Source organism: Magallana gigas, chromosome 9, assembly GCF_963853765.1.
Source record: "Magallana gigas chromosome 9, xbMagGiga1.1, whole genome shotgun sequence".
In the NCBI taxonomy this organism is placed as follows: Eukaryota; Metazoa; Mollusca; class Bivalvia; order Ostreida; family Ostreidae; genus Magallana; species Magallana gigas.
The window spans coordinates 17,285,272-17,307,725 of record NC_088861.1 but is presented as its reverse complement, the minus strand read 5'-3'; the positions used below and the strand labels follow the sequence as shown (position 1 = coordinate 17,307,725).

The 22,454-nt window shown below is 36.3% G+C and overlaps 1 protein-coding gene across 17 annotated transcripts in view; it reads right to left on the bottom strand.

Moving 5' to 3' along the window:
- Positions 1–22,454, bottom strand: part of LOC105337065 (SH3 and multiple ankyrin repeat domains protein 2) — a 71,749-nt gene that overhangs the window by 12,057 nt on the left and 37,238 nt on the right. For 15 of the 17 annotated variants that reach the window (XM_034478537.2, XM_034478536.2, XM_034478538.2 and 12 more), the window contains 2 exons: positions 18,820–18,907; positions 5,766–5,839 (listed from right to left, as the gene is read on the bottom strand). In XM_034478537.2, coding sequence (XP_034334428.2) covers positions 5,766–5,839; positions 18,820–18,907 — 162 coding nt within the window. Of the gene's footprint in view, positions 1–5,765; positions 5,840–10,276; positions 12,375–18,819; positions 18,908–22,454 lie in introns of those variants that run through there. The other 2 variants (XM_011441636.4, XM_066070603.1) reach the window with 1 other exon arrangement.

Genomic DNA, 22,454 nt, shown 5'->3' with positions numbered 1-22,454 from the left:
TGCACAGGAAAAGAAAAAAAAAACATTTTGACTTTGAATTCTTGCTGAACGGTTGCAAAGGAAATATTTGGCATCATTGTTTCTCTATACACAATACGCATGAAACTGAATTTTTTCCCCGACGGCAATGTCATGAAAATTCCAAAGATGGACCATGCATGGAGTGTGATGAGCTTGTTTTTTCCAAGAGTTTCTGGAATAACTTGAACAAACAGAAGATATGGATGCTGCTCTTAAAGGTGTTTTCGGCAAAACAGGCGGGCAGTTTCCAAAAAATAATGTGATAAAAGGCTTTTGTGGAATTAGGCCACTAAAAACAAGTTAATGGTAATCTTTAAACTGTTTGCAAAGATTAAAAGAAAAGATGGTCACACACTGAAAGTGCAGAGTACTTAAGATAAAATCCAACATTTGAATATTCATTCCTTTTTTGGCATGTAAAAAGTTTTCTTGAAAAAACTTCATTATAACTAAAATCAAATGTTAATTTCTAGTATGAATAGTTGCAAATACCAGGACTGGGTTTGGGAAACTGATATGAACTTATATGATACTTATATGTACTCTACGGATAGAATGATGCTTAGTGTTAAAAGGAAAAAAATATTAATAAGAGATGACTTTGAAAACAGCCATATCATGCATACATTGTACATGTATGTCATAAACCTCAATCTCGTTTTCAAACATCAACCAACTATATTATCATTATATCATTTTGGCGATATTAAAATGGAAACCAGAGTTATCACACATCATTCCCCTTGACAACTTAGTGGGACACTAGGTTATAAGTGGGTGAGATGGGACCTTGTCTGATACCATCTATCTGGGTAGGGAGCCGATCCAGTGACGATTCAGTGACGTGGAGGGTTTACATAGGCTATCACAGGCCTGTCCTGATCAAATACAATACACCCCAGCAATAGCATTCCATTCATACCACTAGCACATACCAGGTAATCAGGGTACGGCACTGAATCAACAGACAACTATAACTGCATGGTGCAGATTCCTGCACTGATATGGACATATTTGGATGCTGCAGTGTTCTGTCTGTATCGTGCTGCATTGAGTGTCCTGTATTTGGCATAGGTCCTTGGTGCTGCAATGTTCTGTATTTGGTGTAGTAAAATGAGTTTTTCTGTATTTGGTATGAGGTATAATATGTGTGTTGTTTTTCCCATGGTTTTGTATTTGGTGTATAGTAGCAATACATTCGTTCTGTATTTGGTATGGGGTATGTTGTTTGTATTTGGTATGGGGACATGTGTTATGTTGTAGATATGTTCTAGCTATTCTGTATTTGGTCCAACATACAATTGTTCTGTAGTTGGTATGGACCATGGAGTAAATTGTGTATTTGTAAAGAAGTGTCTGCAATTGGTATAAAGTGTTTCTGTATCTGAAACATTTTAATGTTTAGTGCAGTTTTGTATTTGGTGCAATGTTTCTATTCCATATAATGTATTTGAGGCTCTTTGTTCCATGTTTGGCAAATTCTGTTTTTGAAAAATTACACAATAAGAAAATTCTGTAAACCTTTGCTCTAGTGCTCAGCAGCTCTGTTTTTCACATATTACCATATTTGGTACCTTTTCAATTTAGTTAAAGAGACTTTTTCATTTACTTAAAGAGACCTATAGTTGTCTTAATTTGATATTCTGTGAATGGCGTAACCTTCCATATAATTGGTGTTTGTTCTTATTAAATGCTCCGACAAATTACACATGAACAAACAGTTCATTGACCCAAATTCCCACTTTAATTTCAAAAATGCCCTTCTAGGGGATTAAATTTTCTTGGGTCTGTTTTTATTTCAATTGATATGAAAAAGCTGGTAATTCTTTGGGGACTTAAATGACTTCTAGCTAGGCTGGAACTTGAACATTATATACAGTGGAAATTAATTTTAACTGAGGCATCCCTTAATGGTTCAATATTAATGACAAGTTGTCAGATCCAAAATAAAACGCACACGACCAATCCAAGAACACATCTTGATGAAAAATGTCACAATCTCCCATAGGAAAAGCCCTCAAAAGGAAAATAACAAAAAATCAAAAAATTCACTCATTAAGACCTTAACGGTGTTGCAATAAAAATCCAAAATGACAGACACAGTTTCCCCCATTTGCTCCAGACCATGAAGATCCAAGGCCATCATGGACAGTTGATGACCACTACAACCCAGAAAATCTTCACCTTCACGACACAGGTCTTCACAGCTCAGTAAAGTAAAAAAAACAAATAAACAATAAAACAGCCTTGTAGTGGACACAGACAGAAAGAGAGAGAGAGAGAGAGAGAGAAAATAATTTATGGACATGCAAATTTATGTCGACACTGCAATAAAGAGGTGGTTACCTATGTAGCTGGTTAACCATATATCTCTATAATAATCTACCTGTACCACAGCCAGTGGGTCCAAAGATCAAAGCCTCATCATGACCCGCAAAGAGAGAGGGCTTCAATGAGGCTTCCTGGGTCTCGTCCAATTCATAAACGATAGGGACAGTTTTATGCATAAAGAAAGGGACAGAAATTATGACCGCAGAGTTTGCTATATGGTCAAGGACCCCAGAATTAATTTCTTCCCTGCCGCTAAAAGAGTCATCCTTTCCCCTAAGATGCTTATAGAATGGAAAGAACTATAAGCCTCTTATGGAGTTATTCTGATGGAAAAATATCCCCCCTTATTAATTTAGAATGGCATTAAGTTTACAGGTCCCAATAGGCAGAGAAGAATTTAAACCTCTTAGTATATAGGAATACATGCAGACATCGATTGCATAATCATACGGAATTTAATGGGCAGAAAGTGACAGCGACTGAAAGAACGTTATGAATTAAATTTTGTTATGTCTGGTCCTATTTATGCCCAGCTAGACATTCTTTCTGAGTGTGGGAAGAGGTAAGGTTGTTACTTAGCACAATGGAAAATAATTCAATATTGGTGCAACTGTTCTGAAAGGCCACAAGTGCCAGAAATGACTTTCAGAATACCGGTACTTTAAAGGCTAGCACTCATTCCAGCAAACAATAAGCAGTGTTTTACAACTTATACAAGAAAAGTTTAATTAAAACCCAGAACTCCAAATAAATCCAACAAACGGTAATTCTTCCAACCTTTAAACAAAAAAGGAAAAAGCTTTTCACACATTTAAAACCAACAAAAGCTGAAGATATTGACTTTCTAAAAAAAAAAGCAAAAAAATTCCATCTAGACAACTAAAGAATTCCTTAAAAGGTTCTTGTTCTCGTTAAGACTCATGAACTTACCTCTCCAAAATATCAAGAATGCAAAACAGTCCCTACACTTTCTGGTAAACTCTGAAAAGAGAGCCATACTAGAGCATATTGGCTCATAGATGGTTACTTAAGATTTACTAAAGTTAAAGAAACTCCCTTCCAGATAAAGTCCAATCTGTTTCACCAAGATTCATCTTCTTCCAATGTAACAGCTGGGATGAGAATGATTAACTCAATATCGGAAAAAAAATATATATATAAAAAACCTTTGGTTCGTGAGAACATAACTCAGTTGACTCGATGCATTGACCCACACTATCATTTCTTCTTTCTTTATATTCTTGTTCAAAAAGTCATTTCATAACTATACACTTTCAGGTTTGGTCCATTGAAGTAAAAAAAAATGATATGAGAGAGAGAGAGAGAAAGAGAGAGAGAGAGAGTATTAGTTTGCACTGTAATGTGTACCAACAATTTTATATACTTTGATCAGATGACATCTATTGATAAAAGTGCATCAAGTCATCAAAGGTACTTTACACAACTTTCAGTTTCTATTTCCAGAAATTGCAAACCCACAGAAAAGGACCATCAGAGAAAACAGTCGGACCTATACAAGGAAGGGCATTAATTAACACAGCCAGATGGTCTGCATGCTTGGTTACAGACTTAGCGCGGGGGCTGTGAGAAATGTCACCAAGTTGACATTCGTCGCCACAAGAAAAGAAGAGGAACAGAACAAGTACAGGGGGGTTGAAAAATATTTACCGAATAACACCAGCCAGTACCATATGCAAGTTGATCAAACCCAAACAGGCGTGAAATCAAAAAGAGTTTAGGCTCATCCCCATCGGGCAAACATCCCACTAAACATGGGAATTGATAGCAATCACGGTTTTCGTCAGGCTACAAGGAGATGTTAAAAGCATTCTTTTTGTGAGGCAAAACATCCTAATGTCAGATGCCAATGTCGGAGCCGATATCTTGGAAAATGTGGAAACATTTACGTAGTGTTGCATGGGTAGCTGGTTTGTTTTGTACTGTAATACCATCAACCCGAAGTTTGAAATTGCTTCCATTTACAAATTAGAAAAACATTCCCTGGTGTTTAAAATTGAATTTTGGCAAAACGGTGTAAATGTAAATATGTGTTTGCTTTTACATAATGGTACATGTATCTGTAACAGAATAATTAAACCTTTCAGTGATAATGGCAGCCAGTGCAGGAGTATTTTTAATGTGAAATTGAAACCTTTCAAAAAAAAAATAAAAATGTAGGTATGTGGATGTCTTAGACGATACATCTATGGGTCGACAGAACTTTTCTCCATCTCATTTTGAACTTGGGGCCATGAAACTTGAAACCAGTTATTCATATAATGTTCTGAAACCAAATACCCAACACAAACAAACATGTTAACCAAAGTGTCTTCAACGTTGCTTTGTCAAGATATAATGAGTTTGGGTGACAGAAAATTGTGACTGCAAGATAGCCAGACAGACAAAGGATGCCGCAACAATTCAAAGCAAACAAAAATCTCGATCCGTTTACATAATATCAGGGTTTTTCTTCCTGGGAATTTTCAGAAAATGAATGAAAAAAAGACAAATTGACACCTTCATGAAAACACATGCAGAAAAAAATATTGAGGCCCATATAACTGAGAAATGATACATGTATATCTTGAGCAAAATCTTAGTGCAGTTGTACGTTTTCCGAGGACAAAGTTAATAAAATCAAAAATAATTCCCCTTTCACAGGATTTCAATTTGAAATCATATATGCCTGCACGTACGAGCAAATGCAAATTATGAAAATTCTAATCTACATATATACCAATGACCTAATTTCAGACACGTACAATACCCCTTCTTCTCCCCCCCACAAGACAATAATGTATGGTAGTTTACAAGGAAGCATTATATACTTTTAAAAATTTATGACTGTAATCAAGATATCACAAATGGGGAAATGTCTATCCGCTAGAATGTAAATGACTATTTTCTAATGAAAGAACTTCATCAAGTGTATAAAAAAGAGAATTCAGAAGAGTCAGGCAGGTGGAAAAAAATCCCTGTGGTTCTTCAAGCATGTCGTCAATCTCTTTCATTTCTGTGTGTATTCCATTACCAGAAAACAGCATTAGAAATTCACTTCAATGCTTGACTTATAGCTATGAGGCGCTCTCAAGGCAAGGATAAAAGGGGACTCAAGAAATTTAGCAATTCTTTTTAAGTTTACAATACCACATAGAAAAATATTTTTTAAACCAAAAAAAAAAGAACAAAATAAAAAATCAGGTGACCTTGTGAACTGAACTAAGGGGAACTGCACCAAGTGACACGTCTGCAATGCAATTCCTCAAAGGCGAGGTTGGAAAAAAAAATGGAAGACAAAATCTGGGATCAATGTGAAAATTTTCTCTGTGTGTAATATGTCCACTTAGTATTCTGTCATGAGATTCGTGTGTTTCACTTTCTTATTCTTAAAAATATTTCTTAAATATACGTACATTTCGCTCCACGTAGAACAAATCCATATCCCTCTGGGCCTTTTTGCAGCACAACCGATCTTGGTGCATATTCACTGGAAAAAAATAAAATAAACGCAAAATATAAAATGATCAATGAACATGCATTTTTAATACTGTCAAATGATCGTAATCGCCTCTCGGCATTATCTTTATTCCTAAAGCTGTTCAATCAAAACAGGTTGGTGTGCTAGCAAGGTGGCCTGTCATTCATTTCTTATCCCTAGTACATCTAGAGGTGACATTCTATAATGGCCGTTGATAAGCACGAACAATACAATGTTTAATATGCAGCATATTGTAAAGTCATACCGTCAGAATAAACATTAAACCAGACGCATATGCATTCATACATGTATGACTTCAATCAGAACTTACCTAACAAGGTTTGATTGCTGAAGACTCTTTAATTTCTTTTTCTTGAATCTGGACTTAAACATAGTTTTATACTGCTGGGGTTTTTGTTTTACGAGTATTTTTTTCCCTCTTGGGTTATTTTTTTTTCAATACGATCACTTCCTCACAGATAATATGATACACAGGAGGACGTGAATATCAAGACCGAACACCATTACGTACAGACACAATAAAAACAAAACCAAAAATTATTAAAAAAAAAGGTTATTCCCACTTCTCTGTTCTAAAGGACAAAGTTAATTTTCCAGGGAATGAATGAATATTCTACTTTGCTACATAATGTAAGACATCCAAAAAGTCACTGCATTCACATCCATCCGAGTCCAAGCATAACTTCAGGTGCAAAACATCCTGTATTTCCGTACACCTCAAACCCATATTTTCCTCACGGGGGTGAAAATGACGATCACCATCAATTATCCCACATTATCACATATTTAACACAAAATATACATATTTTTGCGAATCCTCACTCGACCCCATCGCGGCAACCAAAATCAATACACACTATATGTATGTATTTCAACAGGAAACATAGAGATATAAAGAAAAATGTGCCCTCCAGGTGTAATGTAGTTTTGTTTCACATGTACAGGTATGATTATTATAACATTTCTGTATGATATGATGTACGTATGAGATAGGCCCCAAATCATGTGATAGCAAGCCTAATCATAAACTTAGACCCCTCTGTCCACATTCAGTTTTAATCTCCAACAGGTAGTTTAAATTTGGATACAATCAAACGCTCACCCGATTAATCTAATCTTCTTCAAACAGAGGCTGGCTTGGACTTCGTAATATCAGCTCCCAGCCTTACATATTAATTACATTAAACGAAGACCAAGTGAATTTTATCAAAAATCGCTATCTATCTGTGGTGGTTGTAATCTCCTTATGGTCGCTGATTTTATTTGTCATTAAAGATAATTAATTAAAAATCTACTGGGGACACAGAATCATTATGAGTTTAATATTATAGATACTGATGTAGTAACATAGCTATGAAGAAAGCTTCTTATATTGTCTGATGTTGAGGACAATATGTTTGTCCAAACAAGGAATTTCAGTCAGATTAGAGCTTCATCCCTTCCCCCTGCCTCTTCCTCTTTGGATAATATAATATGCCTTTGCCTTTGTAAGACTTGCAGTCCTTATGGGTTGTTTTTTGCACAGGTATGCAGAGACTCTCTCTCTCTCTCTCTCTCTCTCTCTCTCTCTCCTCTCTCTCTCTCTCTCTCTCTCTCTCTCCCCCCCCCACCAGCTTCCCCAACAGCACAGTCTTCAGTGTTGATACACATGTATAAACTTTTTTTACTACATGTGACTACCCAATACATCAACTGGCAACCAGTCAAACATTGACTGACAAGGTAGGGAGGTACGTACACTCTTCACTGAAGTAAGATACATGTAAGTACATACCACAGGTGTGCAAGGTATATAATTTATGATGACCACCTCAAAATGACTCTAAGCAATGTAATTCAACCTAAATCAGCAAAACTAATTTTTGACAGCTTTTCAATTAATTCTGAAACATGTAGGAAATGAAAATGTGAAAAAGAGATTTACAGGTTTTTTAAAATGTTTTCCACTAATAAAAAATTTAATTCCGAGTATTCATCAGTCATTCAATACTTGGAAATTCATTACCAACATCATCAGGCTTGAAATTTGATAATCAATAAAAAATAATTTCAGATAAATTTCCTGTTTAAGTTGACATTCACTGTACTGATAAAAAAAAAAAAAAAAAGATTTTTATTGGGCCTGTTTAAACTGACAGGAATTTCATTCAATGTTATGAGCTAAATAATACAAATATGGTCTGTACTCATCGAATTCTTCTCTCGTATTCCTGAACTTCTAAGCTATCAAACTATCTGATCTGATTTTTATGAAATATTCTGACCTATATGAAGTATTTAACCACACCTTCAGATATGAGTAAATACATGTACATTATCATGGCTGTGTTATCGGCGTCCATTCGTTGTAGTCATATCGCCCCATAATAAGATTCGAAACTTCAGCTGGTTTCATATGTTTATCTTATTGAGAGGGATTTCAGAAAATCACAGCACGACCTTTTTTCATCATTCGTTGCAGGGGGACAGAAAAAAATGTTGAACCTGTCAATTTTGGGAGTGACAATGAAGGCTGCGAGACTCAGATAGTAGTGCAATGTTCAAAAGACACTTTACATACCATACAACATGACCCATACCAGGCCCTACATACTATAAGAGATAATAAAACATAACTTTACATTAAAATTTAACCCCCCAACTGACCCAAAATGCAGTACAAATCATCTTATAACAGCTGCATGGATTCAATTCTTAAAATCAAATAATTTCGTATCTCTACGATTATAGCTGAATCAAATTAAAATAATTTCTCAAATTAAAATGCCCATAAATAATATATAGGACAAAATTTTTGACATCCCAGGCCACACAACTGCATGAAGATAGATTGCTTATTTTGTGGTGGCCAGGAATTAAAATATTATTCCCAATTGAAACTGTTTTGAGAGTTGAACAAGCTAGCTAGCTAGGTGTCATCCCCAAGTATTTGGTTTTGACAGTTCCCAAAAAACATTGATTCACCAATGAAGTCACACACAAACAAGCACTGAGTCTACACAGTATACACACATAATTATATACATAGTTCACCACAGTCATGACTGTGGTATATATTGCCTCTGTTCCCCTGAGGGTCAGATTATTGAACAAGATTACATGTTTAGCCCTTCCAGTTTTTTTTTTATATTTATAGTGACTGTGGGAGTTGTGGTCATCGGGCCAGATTTGTACATACATACATAATCTTGTAAATATCTTGTTGTTTACGTGTTTGCTTGTACATGTTCTCCATTACGTATAACTGGCATACCCCTAGCCATTAAAACATGCTCCCTTTGAAATGAAAATAATCAATCTTTTGCGTAACCATTTAAATATCCTGGTCACAGTTCCAAATATGTGTCAATTAAAGGGTGGAATATGCAGGGTAGCGATCTGCATGAATCATTGTCAATCACACAGAGAATGGGGGTCTATAGCCCGAAATCATGCCTATTCTTAGGATTTCAAAACACTGAATTCATATGATTCAGACTAATTGGAAAATACTTTACGGTGACTAAATGTTTCCAATCCTTTATGAAGTATTGATTATTGAAGATTCACACCTAACAACCTTCTATTATTTAAAACAAAACAAATGATGACTGCATGGGTCCGATAAAACTTCCCTATAAATAATGACTGCATACCCTCCCCCCTCCCCCCCCCCAAACTACTAATGATTTTCATTTTAAAAGTTATAATGCCCAAACCGTATCAACAGATTACAAAGAGAGAGGGATTTTTTCACCTCCACCTGACAAAAGAAAGTTGACCAATGTGGTTGTAAAATGAACTATTTGTTTACTCATTTCATCAAACACTGAAGCTTTTAATCTGGATTTTGTTTATTTTCTGATAAGGCCCACTTCTTAAAAACATGTACCCTTGGTGTGTATAGATACAAGTACCCTGACCCCCCTTTTTTCCTCAATCTCTCTTGCCCAGTGCCGAGCCAACAAGACCACAGTTGATGACTTGCAGGAACAAGGGTCCACTCTGTGTAAACACTAATAGATTATATACACACACCTTATTTTTACATTTCTATCAGAAAATAACTTTGTCCCACAAATAAAATGCCCAGGAAAACCAGCCAGAATATTTAAGCGATAATAAATCCCCCCAGAGCTGCTAGCTAGTTCAAGAATCCCATCATTTAGGGACAAAATATCATTTTAAAATGTTATTAAGGTTATAAGCTTGATTTATGACCCTTAATTTGAAATCTGTCATGCCTAGTTTGAATTAAAAAGCAGGCGCAAAGGAAGGGAATACCATGTTCTTGTATTAAAACAAAATTGATATTACAAACTGCATGATAAAAATAATTCGTCCGCCAAAATTCAGAAGACACGGAATTCATTAGCATAAAACTGTCACACATGCCAGAACATTCTTTCATTGAGTTTCGTAAATTCATACACACGTTTGCCTTACCTGTAGTAGTGAGTATTAGGAATATTCCTATGTAAACTAAATCCTCCGTTTGTAATGCCGTTGGCCTCCCTGTAAATTTCCTTCGGTTGTCCGTGAATGGAACCTCCGTACACTTTTTCCAGTCGAAGAAGATCCGGAGCACTGTTATAAAAGGCCTGAGCTTTCAGGCTGGGTCCCTGCTGTAGAGTTTGGGGGGTCTGGGGAATAGGGGGTGGGGGAGAGTTGGGAGGGGGGTTGGATCTGTGGGTTTGGGGTCCGTCTTCAAAGTCAATAGGCACCGCCGAAAACTGTAACTGGGACCTCCTATGATACACATTCTCTATGGGTCTCTCCACATATCCAGACACCCAGTTCCTGGGTAGAGTCCTGTGTATATATTTGTTTTGCTTCCTCAATGTCTTCTCTCTCTTCTTCTCCTCTTTGATTCTCCTTTTCTCCTCTTTTTCTCTTCGTTTCCTCTCCTCCTTTTCCAATTTCTTCACTTCCTTCAGGAACTTCTTCTGTTCCTTGGGGGTGGCGTTCCCCAGTAGGGTGGGCATACTGGAGGAGAGAGCCCGCGAACTGTAGAGGTTAGACGCCTCTTGGTGTCCCACTCGATTGCTGGGTAGGTCGCGAATATCAGTTACACCTTGAGATTTAAATGGCACACTGCCAGGTCCTCCGTTGTGCAAAGAATGTTCACTCATCATAATGAAATCACCGCTGGGACCAGGGGGTGGCTTATAAACCACCAACCCCGGAGACTTCAGCTTCAGGGACCCTCCCGCGGTCATGAGCTTTCCGTGGGGGACGGTTCCGTTAGAGTAGGCCATAGGCCTGAGAGAATTGTCCACCTTGACTAGACCCACACTGTCTGATTGAAACTTGGTGTTCCTAGGTAATGTCAGGTAATGTGGATGCATCATAGTTTTGACCCCTGCAGGCGAAAAGTTGCCTGGCTGTGTGACAGGTGCTGATGGATGGGAGTAGTAATCCAGCGGAGTGCTGCTTTCACGGGGAGGGGAGAGGCAACTGCTGTTAAAGTCTACATCCTCTATGTCCCCAAAGTCAAAGGAATCGTCACTACTGTCACTGTCCAAGGAGATGCCTGTATCGCTACTGTTGGAATGCCGGGAGGACAAGTTAGTGGTGCGGTCTGCAGTACTGGTGGTGTTTACATTTTTACTACTGTTGTTGTTATTACTGTACACGGCCTGGTAGTATTGATTGGCAAGCCGTCCGATTCTCCTGTCGACAGGTGAGCTCCTTTGTCTGCCGATGTCTGGCGGAGTGGACGAGGACCGCTTCCTGTACCTGCCCGACCGTCTGGGGGTGAGGGAATCGTCCGAGTTGATGCTCCCACCGTCCTGCGAACTGGCGAATGACGACACACTCGGGTTCCTACTATGCTGTGTTAATGGGCTGTTAGGTTTGCTGGAATTATTTTCACGTTGTTCCAGATGAATAAACACATTATTATTTGCTTCAGTTAAATCCTCTATAAAGTCCTGGGGCTGATTTATAAACCCACCGGACGGTAACGCTTTCACTGGCACCGGTCTCCTGGGGCTCTGGTTCCCCTCGCTCGACTCCCCTCCCTTAGATTTGACCCTCAGTCCTTGGGGGAGGGCTATGAATTTACTCAGAAAGGAACTGGACGGGTGCTTCTTGTGCTGTCCCTTGATGTTGTTATTCACCTCTGTAGATATAGTGCCATTAGGCATGGGCTTTTGAGTCATTGTGTTGACTAAGGCTTGAATTCAAATACTTCACGGATGGGTGGGCTTATAGCTCCTTCTCAACCCCCACAACACAGTCACACATACAATACATACAAAACAGCAGAGCTCTTTTGATTTAGCTTGAGAGGATTACATAAAAATATCCAAAGGAAGAATTATCAACAGCTTACACAGGTATTGTCCTATTATCAAGTCCATTTATATCCTCAGTCAGTGTACACATTGTATGGACCGCTAGAAACACCTGAAGGCTATGGGGTAGGTGTGAGGACATGGAATTCAATTTATAACAGGTCTCCACTTCACTAATTAAACTAATTAAATAATCCACAGAGTCAACAGTGCTCAGGTGATTATGGCCTAGGTTATGCAATCCAATCAGGCAATAATCAATGTAGACTTTACAATCAAGCACTGTTTACTATTAAATTTTCCAAGGTGTCAAAAACAAAAAAGATGAAAGTGAAAGTTGTCAGGTTCTCCACAGGTAGTCTAATTAGTCAATTAATTTTCAGCCAGAATTTCCTCTTTGAAGCAGTCTTATATGGGAAAAAAGGCACAAACAACACAGTATCTAAGGCCTGCCTTCTTTTAAGAGATATAGAAAACAAAATCAATTAATCCACCACCATAGATATAATCCATTTGGGTTTTATATTCTGACTTGAAATGCATGTAGAATGCTTGTATAAGGAAAAAAAAATCAATGCACACTATAGTTAGTCAGTTACAACCTGGGACAATATCAAAGAGGATCCATTGTCAAACACCTGAAGTATAGAATTCTACAAGCATTGCTGATCATCTCCTTTACATATATGGCATTGAGTTATTCTTGTATTATTTTCTTCCAATGCTAGCTAACACAACACCATTCCAATAAGGGATTGCCAAAAACGTTCAATTGCACACAATCCAAGTTAGTTATACCTTGATGTTCATTTCATTCTTTTTATCCCTTTTTGGGTTGTTGAAATTCTTATAGTAATCATCCATTATTTATGGAACTATGGATTTATTCTCTCAAATTTGAAAGGGCGCAATCTGTCAAAAGTCTTTGTCCTCGGATGTCTCCATTATATTATATCCTAGATGGGAAGGCACAAATTAATTCCAGCTCATTAATAATTTATAGGTCACAATTTAGTTTGGCCTTCTCCTCCAGTTGTTGAACAAATATAAATTAAAGCATTACCTGCCTCTCAAGTTACCCAGTACAGTAGCAACACAGTCAAAAATACCATTCCTCTAAATATGGAAAATCCCTTTCAATATACCATGCAGTACTCTCGGCTTATGCATTTAAAGGCAAGTTTCATCACATCGGAGATAATCTGCACTTAATCTTGATCAGTGATAGATCCTCCAAGACAGCGATTATAGATCTCTCATGTTTTCTTCCCTCAAATGAGATTATGTAGCTTTCTGTGTCCAATATCACAATACACTCCAAACATCAGTGGGATAATCTTTTTTTGTTGTTTTTTCAATCCATAAAAGATATGTGCTTGGCCAGTAAACTTTCCGAGTTAGGACATGTCTCCCTTCCTTTGGCCTCGCATGTTTCCCATTCCGAAGATGACACTCCACGTTAGATTTTTTTTTTTTTTTTTGAAACAGTAACTTGGTATGTGGCTATGGTCCAATTCCTTTTATCAATATTTTACCCAATATGTAGATTGGAAAATATTTAAATCCCTGTTCTTCAATGTTGTTAGAAAAAAAAAAATAATTAAGAAATCCTTCAATAGGCTTAACCCTTGAGTAAATCCCTTTATTTTATGTCAGGGTACATGACCACAGATTGACTCCGATTGATACAAAGAAACACGCATTGCACTGCAAGGAAAGCAAGCACGAGACTGCTATGGAGCTAATTTGTTCCGACTCTAAACTTCGATTTCTCTCGACTCCAATCACCAATGACAGGTGACTCAGTTCCTCCTGATCTCTAATTCACAAATTGCAGTTCAATTCTTGAAAGAATTTGTTTTTTGAGTCAGCTAGTACTTGAAAGCAAATCAATAAAATAATAGGCCCGTATAATCGAAGGGCTCAGGCTAAACAAACAATCAGGTATCGATAACACACACAGACACAATCTGCCTTATATAGTTAGGTATTGGTTTCGTACACACAGTTCCTTTCACTTTTATTCAACACACCCCAGTATAGGTATAAATGTACTGTTAACTCCACAAATTTCTTAGTCAAATAATCCTTTGCAGCAGTTTGGACTTGCTCTCTTCTAATTGACTTTTATGGTTTGAAAGTATACACATCATCACGTATATATAAATAACGTTTTACGACCAAATGCCGGAACTCTGTGCTTACATCCTGCCAAATCGCCCGATATTGCACTGATTAATTTTTTCCCAGTGAAGACTTTATTATTGTGAAAACTTAATCAAAATATTTCTGTGATCGATCTCCATATAATTGCTCAAATAACAATTTTCCTTTACTCCCAAACTGTGATAAAATGTCATCAATAGGGCAAATATAAATTGGAAACGCAATTAAAGCCTTTCACCTTCCCTCAAAAACTCGCCCCTATTGAGCAAGAGTAAACGGCGCGATAATGACTATTTAAAGAAAATAATTTTGTGCTTATTTACATATCATGTCAATCTCTTGGCAGCATAAACCCCTATTTTCGGACCCTTAAAGTTTGTATATGACGGCTATTCTTGAAACTGGCCCTTATCACTTTTCCTCATCTCCCCTTTCTCTTTCAAGAGTGGGTCACGAAGAGGTCTTACTAAGAGTACCAAAAAAAAGCAAATATCACCTCACCCAAAGAATTTCATATAAATTTTATGACCATCTCTAAAAATCTTATAAAGGGTAAGGGGGGGACAATTAAGGGATCAATTGGCCAACCATTTCTGTGTCTGGCAAGATTCCATGAACATGTTTGGAAAAAATTCTTTCGGGACAAGATCCCCATCAACTGTCAGGAATTTCTCAATATATTTTGCAAGAGATTAAGTTGTTCTAGGCCTGTCTTTGAGGTAGGCATGCAGGGATAATCGAAGGGTATCTGGTGTTAAGGGTTGTTCTGATACAACCCCTGTTTACTGTTTGAACATATCAGTATATTCTACCTCAAGCAAAGCTGTCACTCACTCGAAACTAATATCTAATACCTTCAATGTTTCACCCTTTTTTTTTATTAGTACATGTACAACTCACTATTAATTATGGTTGCACCTTTCCTAAACATTTGAAAAAAGAATATCTTCTACAACAAAAAAAGCTACAATTTATCTCTTTTATTTTTTAAAGTTAATTTTTCCTCTTGTTGACTTGAGTGTAAAATTCTTATAAAATAAAAAAATAAAATGGAATAATCTCAAAATGACTTGTCAAAAGAAAAGTACTAAATGTAAAAATACACTTCTGCAGCATCTCTTAAATCTCTGACTTATTGATATAAATCATAACCTTTCTGATTAACATTACCGTCAAGGTTTACCTTGATAGGTTAAAAAAGATGTCACTTTTAACTTTTAATAAGAAATTATTTAAACGAACAACTTGCATAAAAAACCCAATTTTTTTATTCTTTCATTGGTCATACAGGACTAAAGATCCAACCTGTATTTTCAGAGTGAGAGGCTCATTTTGAAGAAGTTGTTTAATTTATTACATGTACCTCTGTCAGTATGCAGTAGAAAGGTAATTAACACAAATCATGATCCTCATTAGCATTGTTAAAGAGATATCATATCTTCTGGGCATCAACTTCCGCGACTGAATAAAAAAGTATACATGTCAACCCCTTGAATGGAGGAATTTTAAAAGAAAAGTTTTTCGTAATTCACAGCTACAAAAATGTCAAGTTATTTGGGTCAAAGATCTCTTTTTTCGATGATGGTAGATAAATGTTTAAAAATATCATTCTACGGGGAAGTTCAGAAAATAATTACCATGTAAGTTTCATGTAATTTACGACTACCAAAAAATATTTCAGTCATTGGGTCAGCTTTAATACTTTCAATACCTATAGACGAAAACTCGACAAGCAATAAAACCCTCTCCATCCCCAATAAAACGTCTATTTGAAAACTTTTTGTGCCAAACATAGTGTTTGTGTAAAACAAACATTTTCTTCACCCAAGAATGTCCTCCGTTTTCACTTAACTCGGGGTGGCAAATAAGTACGCACAAGCCCCTTAAGGAGCCATAAATCTCTATGTGATAGAAGTTTGCGCAAGACATACACATGAATTAGCCTTTGCGAACCAAGAAAGAAAAAAAACCCAAAATCGTCAATGTCTATCTAAGTAGATAGTGTATAGAGTTGGGCACGGAAACAGAGTCAATATATGGGCAAACGAACAATCGCAGGGCCATGAGAAAAATGTCATCTCCGTGATACTGTCAAGCGGTGCCTGACAACCGCTTACTTTTTAGTTTACAGGTTTACTCTTCAGGTCCACATTTTTACAACATTCTTATATACTTATCTCTTTACCGCCATGCAACCTCAAACAAAAGAAATCACATTTAGAAAGGCTTGCTTTGCAAGTATGTTTAGGTTTTTTCTTTTGTTTTTGTTTAAACTTGATATACTTTCAAATTACAAATGCCATCATTAAAAAGCTTTGTATATAGAAATTAAGTAATAACACATTTCTATCTCCTTCATTCACCCTCAACAAATATCATTCTTCTTTTAAGAATGGTCAGTTATTCATATCATATTAAGATTAATAAACAGTTAATTTAAAAACTGCAAAGGATTTTACTTCAATAATGTAATAATATTTAGCTCTTAATCCACTTTGAGCTGAATACTGGTGTTAATAACTGCACATCAATATTTGGTAGTTTTGAAGTGGTATTTAAAATATTTAGAGCTCCATTCAATTAACACCTATATATGGGCCATATGTGTGGCATATACCAATCTAATAATAAAGAGATTTAGCCCATTATGAGATATTAGTCCAACATATTTATTAGTAAAGACTTAAGTACAAGATAAAGAACGATTTGAATTGAATTAAACTTAACTTAAACACCAAGTTATGAGTTGAGAGAGAGAGAGAGAGAGAGAGAGAGAGAGAGAGAGAGAGAGAGAGAGAATATTTAACAAAATTAACAGGAATATTTTCATGTACATGTGGAGAGAGAGAGAGCAAGAGAGAGAGAGAGATAAGGAAAGAGTGAATGACAGATATGGGGTGGATAGGTGGATAAGAAGATGGACAGAAGATAGTTAAAGTGACATGAATGGGTGGGTATAGCGGAAGGTAGCTGGGTCATAGACAAGATAATGTGTCACTTTGACTACTGAACTATTGACCCCTTAGTGTATCTCCCAAAATCTTCAGTCGTTTTAGTACTTGTAAGTACCCAAGGTCTGCACTAGTGCTAATAGTCGACTAAATGAATTGACCTGTAGTTATGACTTCAACTTTTGACCTGGCCCTATCTTACACATACGAAGGTAACTGTTTAATTCTCTTATACATATCACAAGAATGGATCAGTGTTTAACATGAAAAGACTGGCCAAGATTCAATTAATCTTCTGAACAACTGATCACAATCAAACCTTAGAAAGCTTACACAGCCTACCCAAATATTGAAACAAATCTGTTGGCCTTTCAAATCTACTTTCCAAAACTTTTTTTTCTCTCTCAACAAAAAAGTTGGCAAGTTGACACCAACTTCCAACCACATACTTTTAAGTTTCTCTCATGCAAACATGAAACAAACAAAAAGATGAACATATTTATGGTACAAAACCTTTTGAAATGTATATCTTTCTTTCTCTGTTCGTAAACGTATGATGAAAAGTTAACAGATGGTAGATTTTGGACCTAGGGCCATTAAAGGAGCAGTAAAATTGGAATCAAAGCAATTTTTCTGAACACACTGCCACGCCCCCCTCTACACCATCCTTGTAATGGTTTTCCGATAAGGACACAGATTCACACCCCTCAATGATGCATTTACCTGGGCAACTACAATGGGATTGTAAAACAATAAAGCCCAGTCACAAACGGCTTCACCTTTTGATGTCCGCAACCAGTATTCACTCTATAACCATTGTCACCCATCTATTAAAATCCTTCAAATTCTTGTGTCTAACATCTTACGTGGGATTTGATGAATTGCGAGGGACTGATGAAAAAAATTGTGTATCAACATACAAGATTTGTCCAGGAATGGGTAAAAAAAAAATCAAGAACTCAACTGCATCCAAAATTTTTCATAACCAAAATAACAACATAGCCCCCAGAAAAAAAAAATTAAAAAAAATGGAAAATTGGTATGTTTGACAATGATATTTCACATAAATGGTTTCATCTCTATATGCCTTATGCTAAAATCTATTAGAATACTCAGAACCACATTCAGCACTATGTGAAGAAAAATAGGGTTGGAAGAGTTATCTCCCTGAAAAGCACATTCCATCATCTTAAAAACAGACTAATAAGGAGTTTTCTATCTAGACTTACATTTTTATACCTATTCATAAAGTCAAATTCTTTTTCATATAAACCTGCTTGTATTCTTGTGTTTTTGGGGGTTTTTTTTGCAAAAAATATGACAGTAATTCATTGAATCCAATTTGTACACCTTACTAGCACACCACAACTCTACTACAGAGCTAGAATAAATCTACATCCATTGTTACTCAAACAATTGTCCATTTTAATAACCTCATAAAATCTTGTTCAAAATATTGAAAAAAAAAAACTAAACAAGAATATGCATAAATGTTTGGTCAATTCTGAAGAATAATAATTATCTGTTTCAACTGCCGTATAATAATGTAAAAATAGTAATCTTGGGTACTGACCTGAAGTTGGGTACTATGGCAGCCAGTGTGTTCCTGTTCAGCATCATGTCATGTCGAGAGGCCGAGACTAAGTCTCCCAGAGAACCAGCTGAAAGAAGAGCGGCCACTGTCATTTTGTACGCAAGTCGATTTTTCAACATTATTGTTCCTAAACCTTCTTCATCCTCCATATTTCACTCTATTATTTATATTTTTTTCTAAGTATTTAAATTAGAGCTGTCCCACATTTATGGGAGTTTGACCACTTAATTTCTTCTTCAATTTTTCTTCTCAAGTCACAAAACGACAGCCAAAATGTAAAATCTCCATTTCCAAATATCACATAAAAAAATCCAGTCTCTAGTCACATTGGCAATTTATGGAATGATCAATGTTATCTCTTGCTAACATACAAATGAAAAGATGCTTCCAAAAGTAAATGCATCCATCGTACACTATGTGTACTGGTAATTTGTGCTCTTTAGTCTAACAGCTCATAAAGGATGGTCAAGCTTGGCCAAATTGATCAAAAATTGATATCAAATGTACAAAACCACTCATACCTCTTTCATTAGAGAGATAGGTACAAAGGGCCCGGGGGTACCCATAATCAAATCACTTATTGTTTTTCCCACCTGGTGCTACTAGTGTAAATCATTTCCAACTCAATTAGAAAAAGAGTTTATAAATCATTCATGTCAAATAAATGAATATGAAAAGATTTTCAAAGAGCTTTTTCATATCAATAAAATTGGAAACAAAGCAAAAGGATGATATTGTCAAAAATAATGAAAACAAATCAAATTGAATATTGGCCAAACAAGAGATTATCAATTTTGTCACTAAAGAACAATATCCCGGGGGCCTAAGTTTAATGCCGACGTACGTACGTCGGACACAGTCTCTCTTTATCCTGACGTCACAGGCTCCTAGCTAGTCACACAGACCAGAAGTGCAAACTGCCCCATTACACCTGTCTGAATGTCACATTTAGCTCCGAGAGGAGAGCATCCTCACAGTTATTTCTTGTACGGATGGAAATTAGCCAAATTAAAGAGACATATTTATGTAAACTGTCTCTTTATTCATTTGTTTTGCATTCCATGAATTATGTTTCCCTTTGAAGAGTTTTCACAAAGGAGTTTTCTAATACTTTTGAATAAATGCACTGATGTTGTTACCAGATTAATGACCTTGCCAACTAATAACCTTTGACCTTTCAGATTTAACACGACCTCCAAACCTTTTTCAAATTTTTAGAAATGTTCAACCTTTTTCTTTTTTCTTAATAAAACAGGGATAAAGAGTAAAAGAACACAAGAGGCCCATGGGCCACATCGCTCACCTGAGGAACAATAGGTATGATAAAATCAGCTTAATGGAGTCATAATACAAACTATCTGGACAATGTACAATAATACATGTAGATCCTGTATAAATAAAATCCATTTTCCCCTGGATATTCTTATGTTTATAATCATTAGTCCCCTTTCTGACAGGATGATTTTATAGTCATGTCATATGTTGAGTATTGCAGTTCTCAAAAAGATCCTTAACAATAGTTTATACATCGGATATAAACGTACATCAAACTCTGAACCTTCTCGTGAGGCCAAAGAATTGTCCTGGGGCCAAAGTCTTAATAATTATAAAGAATCATCTGGCTGATTAGTTTCTGAGAAGAATTTTAAAGATTTACCCTATATATTCCTTTGTTAAACTTTGACCCCCCATTGTGGCCCCACCCTACCCCTGAGGATCATGATTTTCACAACCTTGAATCTACACAACCTGAGGATGCTTTCACACAAGTTTCAGCTTTCCTGGCTGATTAGTTTTTGAGAAGAAGATTTTTAAATATTTACTCTGTTTATTCCTATGTAAAATATCGACCTCCCATTGTGGCCCAAACCTATCCCCAGGGGTCATGATTTTCACAAATTTGAATCTACACTACTTGAGGATGCTTCCACACAAGTGCCAGCTTTCCTGGCTAATTAGTTTCTGAGAAGAAGATTTTTAAAGATTTACTCTATATAATCATGTTAAACTTCGATCCCCCATTGTGGCCCCAACCTACCCCCAGGGGTTATTATTTTCACAACTTTGAATCTACACTACCTGAGGATGCTTCCACACAAGTTTCAGCTTTGCCGGCTGATTAGTTTCTGAGAAGAAGATTTTTAAAGATTTACTCTATATATTCATATGTTAAACTTCGATCCCCCATTGTGGCCCCACCTTACCCCCAGGGGTAATGATTTTCACAACTTTGAATTTACACTACCTGAGGATGCATCCACACAAGTGTCAGCTTTTCTGGCTGATTTGTTTCTGAGAAGCAGATTTTTAAAGATATACTGTATATATTCCTATGTAAAACTTCGATCCCCCATTGTGGCCCCACCTTACCCCCAGGGGTAATGATTTTCATAACTATGAATCTACACTACCTGAGGATGCATCCACACAAGTGTCAGCTTTCCTGGCTGATTAGTTTCTGAGAAGAAGATTTTTAAAGATATACTGTATATATTCCTATGTAAAACTTCCACCCCCCCCCCCCCCATTGTGGCCCCACCCTCAGGTGAGCTAAAAAGATTAAGTTTACAATACAATAAGTTGTTAAAGTTGGTTTCTGGAAGAACAGACTTTGAACATTTTCTTAATAAATATTGACAATTTTTTTACTTTTTTAATCTTTAGTTTTTAAGATCTGTGTACAAACATAGAATTGTGAGCAAATCTTTGTATCTTGCTTATAATTCGAAGCTTAACACTCAAATATGGTTAGTAAATAGAAATTGTAAACAATTAAACACAAGAAACATGCACTATAACAAATAAAGAACACAATTTATTTTTTCGAAATGAATCATATATATATACATGTATATACCTACATATTTCCGTCAGCGATATCAAAAGAAAATGCCGAATTACCGATAGAAGGAATTGTATTTCAGTACCCCTACATCAGATTTTGCTTAATTTGCGCAGGTAAACAGTTAACTGTTTGATTTACCGAAGTATCTGTTTGAATTGATACGTAAAAATCACGAAATACCTGTAGACGATAGTTTCCAGGTTTAAAAGCGTAAATAATGAAAACGAAACGAAAATCCGAACAAGCTAACACCAACACACTTGTTTGATCCTTGTTGGAACAATTAGAAAATTAATCAATAAACAATAAAAACAGAGGGAAATGCACTTTAGTACGTTGTTAATGCATCAGATTTAATCATTTTCGCAGGTAAACATTTACCGAAGTCTATGTTCCAAATACAAGGCGATTGTTTCCCAAGTTAAAAAGCAAAATGAAACGAAAAAATGAAAACAAACTAAAACCAACATCACAAGTGAAAATGACAACACGTTGAAATATTTAACCTCAATTTACTTCACAATAATCGGCACCAAGGTTATTTCCATGTTTCATAGATTATATTCGCACGTGAACTGTTGCACAACAAACTGCCAGCTTCAAACAAAGAACCTCGTTTTCGAGATGCGGTAGACTGGCGATGCCTGTCATAAGACCAGTCTATCGCAATGAATTGCCAGTCTACGATATATGGAATAACGAGCCATTCTTTATAAGTATTTTCGCAATTATCTCAAATTTGGAACAGAAATCGCCTATAATTTTTGCA